At 49.5% G+C, this 12,096-nt stretch overlaps 1 protein-coding gene across 1 annotated transcript in view; it reads right to left on the bottom strand.

Annotated features, from left to right (window-relative positions):
- LOC132386055 (neuronal PAS domain-containing protein 3-like) overlaps positions 1–12,096 on the bottom strand; it is an 82,366-nt gene that overhangs the window by 14,674 nt on the left and 55,596 nt on the right. The window contains exons 6-7 of the mRNA XM_059958344.1: positions 11,301–11,494; positions 2,229–2,335 (exon numbers count right to left, since the gene is read on the bottom strand). Of these exons, the coding sequence (XP_059814327.1) occupies positions 2,229–2,335; positions 11,301–11,494 (301 nt within the window). The remainder of the gene's footprint in view (positions 1–2,228; positions 2,336–11,300; positions 11,495–12,096) is intronic.

Here is a 12,096-nt window from a genome sequence, read left to right as displayed (position 1 = left end):
GTGCCCTCTTCCAATCTTTCTCACATCGCCCATCCTCAGGCCTGCCATCTCCATCTCACCTCCTTCCCTCTTTGTCCACTGTATCTCTCCACCATTCTCTGTGCAGTCCTTTTCTCTCACTCTCTCTTTGCCTCTATCACCTTCGCCGTCCTTACTCTTGGTCCCTCTCTGTTTTTTCTCTGCATTCCCTCCTTTGCTCTTTCAATCTCTCTTACCCTTTCTCCACCTTCCTTCCCTCTCACTCCTTTCAGTGCTGTTCACAAGTCTTAAAGTGGCATGTATATATTGCTAGGTTGCCGAAGACCTTTGCACAGTTCTGTATTTGTCAACCATAAGACCACAAGACATAGGAGCAGAATTAGGCCATTCAGCCCATCAAATCTGCTCTGCCATTTCATCATGGCTGATACCGGATTCCAGTCACCCCCATACAACTTACCACTCGCCATATCCCTTGACGCCTCAACCAGTCAGGAAACTATCAACTTCAGCTTTAAATATACCCACCAACTTGGCCTCCACTGCAACTCATTCCACAGATTTACTACTCTCTGGCTAAAAATTCCTCCTTACCCCTGTTCTAAAAGGTCTCTCCCCCTCAATTTTGATGTTGTGCCCTCTAGTTCTGGATTCTCCCACCCGAGGGAACTTCCTCTCCACATCCACCCCATCTAGTCCTTTCAACATTTGGTAGGTTTCAATGTGATCTCCCCACGTTCTTCTAAGTTCCAGTGAGGACAGGCCCAAAGCTGCGTCATTTGTTAACCCCTTCATTCTCGGAATCACTCTTGTGAATCTCTTCTGGACTCTCTCTAAAGGCAATACATCCTTTCTGGGGTAAGGGGGTTATCACAACAAGGAATGGAGAACGAGTTGTAAATATGGAGAGAGCCAAGGATGTTGGGAATGGTGAGGGTGGAGTGCCACAGGAGGGGGTTTGGGACGGGTGGCAGAGAAGGAGTGACAGGGGCGGGTGGGACTCACCCAGCCCTGAGACACCAGGCAAGGTCATTTGATTCCAAACAGTTGGTTTAATGATCATTGCAAACTATCTGTATGGAGCTTCCTGCTCCCTCCCCTCTACCCAACCACAAACCCCCTCTCCCTGCCCCCTTCCCACTCTCAGTCCACAACAGAGACCCAGATCAGAATCAGGTTTATCATCACTCACATATGTCATGAAATTTGTTTTTTTTTCATGGCGGCAGTACAGTGCAAAACATAAAATTACTACAGGACTGTGCAAAAGTCTTAGGCACCCTAGCTTCATATAACCCTCGCCATCCGGGACAAGCCTTCTTCTCATTACTACAGATACTCATTGGGTAAATAATAAATCCCTCTACACTGTCCCATCACACACTCCCAGGACAGGGACAGCACGGGTTAGATACAGAGTGAAGCTCCCTCTACACTGTCCCATCACACACTCCCAGGACAGGGACAGCACGGGTTAGATACAGAGTGAAACTCCCTCTACACTGTCCCTTCACACACTCCCAGGACAGGGACAGCACGGGTTAGATACAGAGTGAAGCTCCCTCCACACTGTCCCATCACACACTCCCAGGACAGGGACAGCACGGGTTAGATACAGAGTGAAGCTCCCTCTACACTGTCCCATCACACACTCCCAGGACAGGGACAGTACGGGTTAGATACAGAGTGAATCTCCCTCTGCACTGTCCCATCACACGCTCCCAGGACAGGGACAGCACGGGTTAGATACAGAGTGAAGCTCCCTCTACACTGTCCCATCACACACTCCCAGGACAGGGACAGCACTGGTTAGATACAGAGTGAATCTCCTTCTACACTGTCCCATCACACACTCCCAGGACAGGGACAGCACGGGTTAGATACAGAGTGAAGCTCCCTCCACACTGTCCCATCACACACTCCCAGGACAGGGACAGTACGGGTTAGATACAGAGTGAATCTCCCTCTGCACTGTCCCATCACACGCTCCCAGGACAGGGACAGCACGGGTTAGATACAGAGTGAAGCTCTCTCTGCACCATCTGGAGATAGTCTGGATGACCGGGGACTGAGATCTCTAAGTAAAGAAACATATTTTTCCTTGCTGCCTTGCACTAGCAGTCAGTATATCCACTGACTTAATTGTGTTGCTGTGGACAGTTCTCACTGATTGAAGTACTGCGTTCCCGAAGCAATGTGCTCCGTACAGTGGGGCTGTCAGGGAATTGGGAAGGAACGGATTTACTCACAGTCCAGGTGGCTATGTCGGATCCCTTCCACATCCTCAGCGTGAATGAAGTGATAGCAGTTCTTCCCCACCACGTCCGCTGTGGACAAGTCCATGTAGTCCGAGATCCTGGGAGATGGAACACGGATGAGAGGGAAATGAAAGAACTGCTGTTTTCGACAAGGACCTGAACGAGACTTCAAGCCCTGAGCAGTAAGTGAGTTTTCCCTTATTACCCCACACATTATACAAAAGAAATCTGAACTAAAACAGAACCAGACAAGCTGTTCCGTCTTATAACACTGAAATAGTTCCATCACACACTCCCCGGACAGGGACAGCACGGGTTAGATACAGAGTGAAGCTCCCTCCACACTGTCCCATCACACACTCCCAGGACAGGGACTGTGTGGGTTAGATACAGAGAGAAGCTCCCTCTACACCGTCCCATCACACACTCCCAGGACAGGGACAGCACGGGTTAGATACAGAGTGAAGCTCCCTCTACACTGTCCCATCACACACTCCCAGGACAGGGACAGCACGGGTTAGATACAGAGTGAAGCTCCCTCTACATTGTCCCATCACACACTTCCAGGACAGGGACAGCATGGGTTAGATACAGAGTGAATCTCCCTCTACACTGTCCCATCATACACTTCCAGGACAGGGACAGCACGAGTTAGATACAGAGTGAAGCTCCCTCTACACTGTCCCATCATACACTCCCAGGGCAGGGCCAACATGGAGACACAGGAAACTGCAGAATATGAGGCCGCAAACAATTTGCAGATGAACTCAGATGGTTGAGCAGCATCTGTGAGTGAAAAAGGATTGTTGACCATTTGAGTCAAAACTCTGCATCTAGGACTCATGCCGTGTCATCACAATAGAATTTCCCTCCATACCTCTACAACACTCCAACAAAGGGTAAGACCATAGGAGCAGGAAGAGGCCATTTGGTCCATTATGTCTGTTCCACCCTTCCATCATGGCTGAATTATTTTCCTTCTCAACTTCATTCCCTCTCTTGTAGCCAATTCCATTTCCTCACCTCTCGCCGTGTAAAACCACTTTTCCCTCAGGGCATGTTCAGTCCAGTCACCATAGACCATAAGACATAGGAGCTGAATTAGGCTGTTCATCTCAAAGGCCCTGCCCTGCCATTCCATCATGGCTGATTTATTATCCCATTCTGCTACCTTCTCCCCATAAACATGATACCCTGTCTAACCAAGAATCTATCAACCTCCACCTTAAATATACCCAATGACTTGGTCTCTACAGCCATTTGTTGCATCAAGTTCCACAGATTCAGCACCCCCTGGCTGAAGAAATTCCTCCTCATCTGCATCCTCTATTCTGAGCTGGTGCTCTTTGGTTTTGGACCTCCCAGCTGCTGGGAACATCCTCTCCACATTCACTCCATTGAGGCTTTTCAACACCCGACATTGAGATCACCCCTATTTCTTCTGACCCTGGGAACAGTTTCTATCTGCCCTGAAAGACCCATCATCCTCTCATCATCACCTCCTCCATCGAGCAAGAACAGCTGCTCCTCTGTGTCTGATTTCCACTGACAATCTCCTCACTTGACAGATGCAGTATTACATTCAAGTGCACTCATTTTTAACAGGCAGGCAGGTGCGTAACATGGATAGAGGGAGCACAGATCCTCTCCTTCCCCCTCTCTTCCTCTCTCTTTCCCTCTGTCCCCCTCTCCACCTCAGTCTCTCTATTTCTCCCTCTGGACTGGAGAGGGAATGTCCAGTCAGTTGGAGATGGACAGGGAGAGAGGGAGTGTCCAGTCGGTTGGAGATGGACAGGGAGAGAGGGAGTGTCCGGTCGGTTGGAGATGGACAGGGAGAGAGGGAGTGTCCGGTCGGTTGGAGATGGACAGGGAGAGAGGGAGTGTCCGGTCGGTTGGAGATGGACAGGGAGAGAGGGAGTGTCCGGTCGGTTGGAGATGGACAGGGAGAGAGGGAGTGTCCGGTTGGTTGGAGATGGACAGGGAGAGAGGGAGTGTCCGGTCGGTTGGAGATGGACAGGGAGAGAGGGAGTGTCCGGTCGGTTGGAGATGGACAGGGAGAGAGGGAGTGTCCGGTTGGTTGGAGATGGACAGGGAGAGAGGGAGTGTCCAGTCAGTTGGAGGTAGAGAGGGAGTGTCCAGTTAGTTGGAGATGGACAGGGAGAGAGGGAGTGTCCGGTCGGTTGGAGATGGACAGGGAGAGAGGGAGTGTCCGGTCGGTTGGAGATGGACAGGGAGAGAGGGAGTGTCCGGTCGGTTGGAGATGGACAGGGAGAGAGGGAGTGTCCGGTCGGTTGGAGATGGACAGGGAGAGAGGGAGTGTCCGGTCGGTTGGAGATGGACAGGGAGAGAGGGAGTGTCCGGTCGGTTGGAGATGGACAGGGAGAGAGGGAGTGTCCAGTCAGTTGGATGTGGACAGGGAGAGAGGGAATGTCCGGTCGGTTGGAGATGGACAGGGAGAGAGGGAGTGTCCGGTCGGTTGGAGATGGACAGGGAGAGAGGGAGTGTCCGGTCAGTTGGAGATGGACAGGGAGAGAGGGAGTGTCCAGTCAGTTGGAGGTAGAGAGGGAGTGTCCAGTCAGTTGGAGATGGACAGGGAGAGAGGGAGTGTCCGGTCGGTTGGAGATGGACAGGGAGAGAGGGAGTGTCCGGTCGGTTGGAGATGGACAGGGAGAGAGGGAGTGTCCAGTCAGTTGGATGTGGACAGGGAGAGAGGGAGTGTCCAGTCAGTTGGATGTGGACAGGGAGAGAGGGAATGTCCGGTCGGTTGGAGATGGACAGGGAGAGAGGGAGTGTCCGGTCAGTTGGAGATGGACAGGGAGAGAGGGAGTGTCCGGTCGGTTGGAGATGGACAGGGAGAGAGGGAGTGTCCGGTCGGTTGGAGATGGACAGGGAGAGAGGGAGTGTCCGGTCGGTTGGAGATGGACAGGGAGAGAGGGAGTGTCCGGTCGGTTGGAGATGGACAGGGAGAGAGGGAGTGTCCAGTCAGTTGGATGTGGACAGGGAGAGAGGGAATGTCCAGTCAGTTGGAGGTGGACAGGGAGGGAGTGTCCAGTCAGTTGGAGGTGGACAGGGAGGGAGTGTCCAGTCAGTGAGGGTCTTTGCCTAGGCTAGGGACATCAGACAGGAGTGTTTGAGATGGCCAGGGAGAGAGGGAGCCAGGTAATTGACTGAAAGACAGTTAAAAAGGCAGCTGACAGTTGAATAAGACAGCAGAGTCACAGGAGGAGAAGCAGAAGGATTAAATTCACGAAAGGATCAAAGGAAAGGTAAGACATGTGCTTAACACAAAGAAAGATTTGCATTTGCATTGCGCCTTCCAGCATGACCGATAGCCAATCAAATCCTTTCAAGAGATGACCGGTATTGAAAAGTAGCGAATAGTATCAGCCTCATCACTGCCCATCCCACAGGGGTTAGTGTGAACACGAGGGGAAGGCCATTCGGCCAATCAAACATGCCCTGCCCTTCAACGTGGCCACGGCTGATCTGCCCCAGGTGTTACCTCCTCCCCTGTGTGAGTTTCCCTCAATTGATGAGTCACACAGGACCGAAACAGAAGGCCCTTCTGCCCTTCGTGTCCCTGCCAACCACTTGGTCTATTGACACTCATCCCATTTGCTCGTATTAGGATGATATTGTAGAGTAGATGGCTCTGGGGCTCTACCCACTGGAATTCATAAGAGTGTAGGGTGACCTCATTGAAATCTATTTGACGTCAAAGCCTTGAAAAATAGAGTGGATTTGCAGAAGATGTTTCCTGTGGTGAGTGGGGTGGGGGGAGTCTAAGACCAGAGGACACAGCCTCAGAATAGAGGGGTGCCCTTTTAGAACGGAGCTAAGAAGGAATTTCTTTAGCCAGAGAGTAGTGAATCTGTAGAATTTGTTGCCAGAGGCAATTGCAGGGATCGTCACTGGGTTTGTTTAAGGCAGAGGTTGGTAGCTTCTTGATTGGTCAGGGCTTGAAAGGATAGGAGGGGAAGACAGGAGCTGGGGCTGAGAGGGAAAGTTGGTTCAGCAGACTCGATGGGCCAAATGCCCTAATACTGCTCCTATACCTTATGGGCTTTTGTCAAGAAGCATTGTGCTCAGGCTTTTATTTTGAAATACAGCCCGTCCAACTTTCATAGAAACATAGAAAACCTACAGCACAGTACAGGCTCTTCAGCCCACAGAGTTGTACCGAACATGTCCCTACCTTAGAAATTATTAGGGTTACCCATAGCCCTCTATTTTTCTAAGCTCCATGTAACTATCCAAAAGTCTCTTAAAAGCCCCTATCATATCCACCTACACCACCATTGCCGGCAGCCCATCCCACGCACTCACCACTCTCTGAGTAAAAAAACTTACCCCTGACATCTCCTCTGTACCTACTCCCCAGCACCTTAAACCTGTGTCCTCTTGTGGCAACCATTTCAGCCCTGGAAAAAAGCCTCTGACTAACCACACCTTCAATGCCTCTCATCATCTTATACACATCTATCAGGTCACCTCTCATCCTCTGTCACTCCAAGGAGAAAAGGCCGAGTTCACTCAACCTATTCTCATAAGGCATGCTCCCCGATCCAGGCACCATCCTTGCAAGTCTCCTCTGCACCCTTTCTATAGTTTCCACATCCTTCCTGTAGTGAGGTGACCAGAAATGAACACAGTACTCCATAATGATAGTGCTGCCAACTTTAATTCTGTAATTCACTTGGCCCACGTCAGGTGGGTGGCCATTTTGTTTTGGTGTCCTTTTTGAATGGAGATGAGGAGGAATTTCGTTAGCCAGAGGGTGCTAGAATCTGTGGAACCCATTGCCACAGGTGGCTGTGGAGGCCAAGTCACTGGGTATATTTAAGGCAGAGGTTGATAGATTCTTGATTAGTCAGGAATTTGTCATGAAGGGGCCAATTTCTCCCCAAGCCTAAATTCCTCTAATCCAGGCAACACCCCAGTGAACCTTCTCTGCACCCTCTCCAAAGCATTCACATCCTTCCTATAGTGTGGCAAACAGAAATGTACAATATTCTAAGTGTGGTCTAACCAGTGTTTTGTGCAGTTGCATCGTAACCACTGTTCCCTCTAAGATGTGCGGCCTCATGGTAACTGAAATGCCCCCACGCACACAGCCTTTGTTGCCACGCCAGCTGGAATTTTCTTTTACATCGTGTTTTGTTAATGTGCCACATCGTTTTCAGGCTGCGTACAAATTTCCTGTTTGGTCTGTGCAGCTGTAGAACAAAGATTCGCTCATTCCGTATTTCCCCGCATCTTTTAATAACTTACACTCAGTGACCATTTTATTAGGTACAGCTGTTCATTAGTGCAAATATCTAATCAGCCAATCATGTGGCAACGACTCAATGCATAAATGCATGGAGAGGGGAGGGAGCGGGAAGCACCAGAGAGACATTCTGTAATGATCAATAAACCAATTGTTTGGAATCAAATTACCTTGCCTGGTGACTCAGGGATGGGTATGTCTGCATCTACGCCACCCCCCGCCCCGGCACTCCTTCTCTGCCACCTGTCCCATACTCCTCCCACAGTACTCCACCCTCGCCACTCCCAACATCCTTTGCTCCCGCTAGATTCACAAAACAGTACTCCAAACGAAACAACGTTCCTCCAGATCATGGAGTATCCTCCACTATATACACGGTCTATCACACACTGCGTATAGAACTGTGCAAAATTCAAAAGCTCGCTGTACTAGTGACGAGACCTTGGTGGTAGTCATCAGTCTCACAGCCTGAGGGAAGGAGCTGTTACCCACTCTTGTACCTCCTCCCTGACGGCAGTTGGTCAGAGAGATTGTGGGATGAGTGGTAGGGTTTCTCAACGATGTTTTGGGCTGGAGGTCACTCCCAAAGGGAGTCTGTGACAGGCCAGAGGTTGTTCCCCACGGGAGGCTGCTTCCCGTGGACTGAGAAGGACCGAGTTTGAGCTGACGGATGCTGACGGAGGATGTTTTCGAATTTATGTGATTATAAATTTATATTTGCCTCCTTCAATTTGTCCTTTCTTGTTGCCAATCAGCCAGTGGGCGATATGTTACTTTCTTGGGTGGGGCAGGAGTTAGGTGTTTGATGTTATTGTCACTGTTTTTTTGCATGGCAGGGTCTTGGTAGTTGGGGGGGGGGGCTGGTTTGATGTTTTAGCTGCCGTGCATGGGTGGGAGATTTATTAGTTTTTGTGCGAGGGAGATTAGCGAGGGGTTTGGGAGTTTGGGAGTTCTTTTGCATGCAGGAGGGGGACCAATGACTTCATTTTTTTCTTTATCTCATGGCTATTTGGAGAAGAAAAATCTCAGAGTTGTATTCTGCGAACATACTTTGATAATAAAAAGAACCTTTGAACCGTTGATAAACAATGCTCCCGGTAAGTGTCACCAACACCTCTATCACGTGTGCTCTGTTGGATCTTGTGATACTTTGATCCAGACTGTCTTCAGAAGTCAAGAGTGAGATGTACATCTTGTGATTACAGCCAGTTTTAAGGTGTTTGTAGCTAACATTGATCAACTTACTCCATTGTAAGGAAGGAAGAGAACAAAGATGTCATGGTCATCTTATAGCAGAGATGAGGAGGGCACAGGGTAGTCAATCAGTGGGCTTCATTGCCACAGCCAGCTGTGGAGACCAAGTTTTTGAGCATATTTAATTTTGGGTGACATCTCCAGCAAAGGAGGTGTAAGGTGCTCCTTCCCTCCACTAGCCTGCAGGTCACCCTTGGGCAAGGAGTACAGGTAGTCCCCGAGTTACGAACATCCGACTTACGGGCAACTTGTACTTACGAACCGAGGAAGAAGAACACCGTCCGCCGTTTTAAGTCGGATCGCGACGCCGTCCGCCATTTTAAGTCGTTGCCATTGACACTGTGTTTAACTTTGTATTTGGCTTAAATTTTTCTTAGTAAGATTCACCCTGACCCCACCCGCTCCCCCCCCCCCCCATTCCGGTCGGCTGGTGGGGCAGTGAGATCAGCGCCGGGATGGAGAATGGAGATTCCTGAGTGCGATCCATTGATAGACCGTTCCTGTGCCGGGTTGATTTTGATCTAGTGACTCCGTACCATCCGGGCTGTGTTGATGTCGAGCTCGCAACTTGACCTCGTAAAAAAACACTGCCGCCTCCAGTTTAAATTCCCACACGGAATATTGTGGAGGATCAAATACCCAAACCCAGCACAGCCCCCACTTGTCCCATTTAGCCTGTCTTAGTCCAGTGGTCCTTAGGATCCAGTGGACCTCGGGAGCCGCCACCGGCAGTGTTTCTGTTCCATTGACGGGAAGCAATCGCGATTGAAAAGAAAGTGGAAATAACAAAGCATTTGGAAAGAGGTGAAACGCCATCGGTCATTGGAAAAGCGTTAGGCTACAGTCGGTCAACGATCGGAACAATTTTAAAGGATAACGGATAAAGTGAGAATAATGGAGCATTTGAAAGGCGCTGCCCCGATGAAAGCTACAATTATTACTAGGCAACGCAACAGTTTAATTATTGGAATACATACGTTTCTTAAGTGTTTTATATGCATAGAAAGGAAAAAAAATATATACTATATACTAAGACAAACGTTTGATTAACTGACGCTAAATAATACCAGATGTACTTGTTCCGACTTCCATACAAATCCAACTTAAAGACGGACTCAGGAACGGAACTCGTACGTAACCCGGGGTCTGCCTGTACTTAAAGGGGCAGTGCTAACCCCTTGTTTGTTCAATTGTCCTGATCCTTGCCTAGTGAAGTCCTGGCTGAGTTATTGCAAGTTGTCCAAGACCTTGCAAATTCAACTGTTCTGTTTTGTTATAAAATTTCTGGTTTCAAATGAAATTTAATCGGAACCTGAGGGTCAACTTTTGCCTCCCAGAGGATGGTCAGTATATGGAATGAGCTGCTGGAGGAAGTGGCTGAGACAAGTACTCATTCGACATTCGAAAGACATTTAGACAGTGGATAGGAAAGGTTTAAAGAGTTATGGGTCAAATGCAATCAAACAGGCTTAGCATTGGGAATCTTGGTCAGCATGGACTAGATGGGCTGAAGGGCCTGTTTCTGCGCTCTATGATTCTCTGATCCTCCAACTCAGGAGTTCCCAACCTGGGATCCACAAACCCTTGCTTAATGGTATCGGTCCATGGTATGAAAAAGGTTGGAAACACCAACTCCAAGAGGGCCACAACCTTGTCGAGGTTTAGAGGCCAGTGTGCCTCAATGACCCAGAAAGCCATGTTAGCTGGAGTCAGGGTCTTGTGGTTTGGCTCTTGATAGGGTCACCCATGCCTAACAGGTCAAATGGGTAGAGGCCAGGCTGAGTGTGGTCCTCTGGTCCTCCAGGTTCAGGGGTTCAGCTCAGGGCTAACAACCCTGACTGGTCAAAAAACAATCGTTATGTAAACAGCGATGAAGGGTCCGTCTACATCTTAGAATGACGGTATTCCAGAGTCTCCACCCAGGATTGCATGACTGACAGTAGTGAAAACTGAGAGGAAGCTACTGACATGATGAAGGAAGCCCTGAACACCGACAGAGATGGAGGATCTTGTGTCAACATAGCTGCCCTAAACGTCAACGGTGTAACAAGCAATGAGAAGATAAAAAAGGTTGTAAATCCCTGCTCTAATTCAGGTGTTTCCAACATGAGGTCCACAGACCCTTTGTTTACTGATATTTGTATAAAAAAGGTTGGAGTCTAACCGGATAATAGTTGGAATAGACACACCATTGACAATTACCAGGTGGACAAACAGAGGGAGGGTCAAGAGTATCAGATCTACAGAGCAGAAAGCAGGTGCGATGAGATCCACCATGGTCACAGAGCTCTCGTACTCAGAGTGAGCTCCCCGCAGTATCCGCCTCCTGCGCAGCATTCCAACTGCCTGCCCTGTGCTGATCCGCCATGGTCGTAGAGCTCTCGTACTCTGAGCGAGCTCCCCGCAGTATCCGCCTCCTGTGCAGCATTCCAACTGCCTGCCCTGTGCTGATCCGCCATGGTCGTAGAGCTCTCGTACTCTGAGCGAGCTCCCCGCGGCATTCCGACTCCCTGCCCCGCCCTGCGCCGAGCCCCACTGACCTGTTCTCACAGTAGATGATCTGAAGGTCGAGGCTGACCCTGGAGACAAACATGTGGCACTCGATGCGCACCTCGTTGATGGTGGAAGGAGGGAGTGTGTGGGCCAGGGCCACCATCCCCATGAACTTGGTGGGGACGGCGCGGGCGTGGGGCAAAGATATCCGCGGCCTCAGGCGACCTGTGACGTGAATGACCTGAAAGGAAAGAGGGAAGTTAATGGGATAGTGCTCGCTGTCAGCAAGGAGTTTTTTTACCCTCCGACCACTGGGCTTCCTCCTGGCCAAGTCCCTTCATTGCCACTTGTTTGCTACTCCCTCCAAAGATGCTGCCTGACTTGCTGCATTCGTCCATAATTTTGTGTGTGTTGTGAAGGCGAATATCTTTGTTCTGCTCTTGGTGGGATTTAGAACAACTCAGTGCTGGAACTGGCCCTTCAACTAAACACTGTACTGATACAATCAAACTAATGACACTCCACTCAGAGAGTTGTAAACTCAGTCAGCTCCATCATGGGCAATAGCCTCTGTAGTATCCAGGACATCTTCAAGGAATGATGCCTCAAAAAGGTGGCGTCTGTCATTAAGGACCCCCAACACTCAAGACGTGCTTTGTTCTCATTGATACCATCAGGACCCTGAAGACACACACTCAGAGATTCAGGAACAGCTTCTTCCGACTTCTGAATGGATATTGAACCCATGAACACTACCGCACTACTTTAATAATTTCTATTTTTGCACTACTTACTTAATTTAACCATTTTATATACAAAATGTATATACACACACCCACTCAC

Source organism: Hypanus sabinus, unplaced genomic scaffold (assembly GCF_030144855.1).
Source record: "Hypanus sabinus isolate sHypSab1 unplaced genomic scaffold, sHypSab1.hap1 H_10, whole genome shotgun sequence".
Lineage (NCBI taxonomy): Eukaryota > Metazoa > Chordata > Chondrichthyes > Myliobatiformes > Dasyatidae > Hypanus > Hypanus sabinus.
Note: the sequence above shows the minus strand (reverse complement) of the source record. Positions and strands in the feature narration are given on the sequence as shown.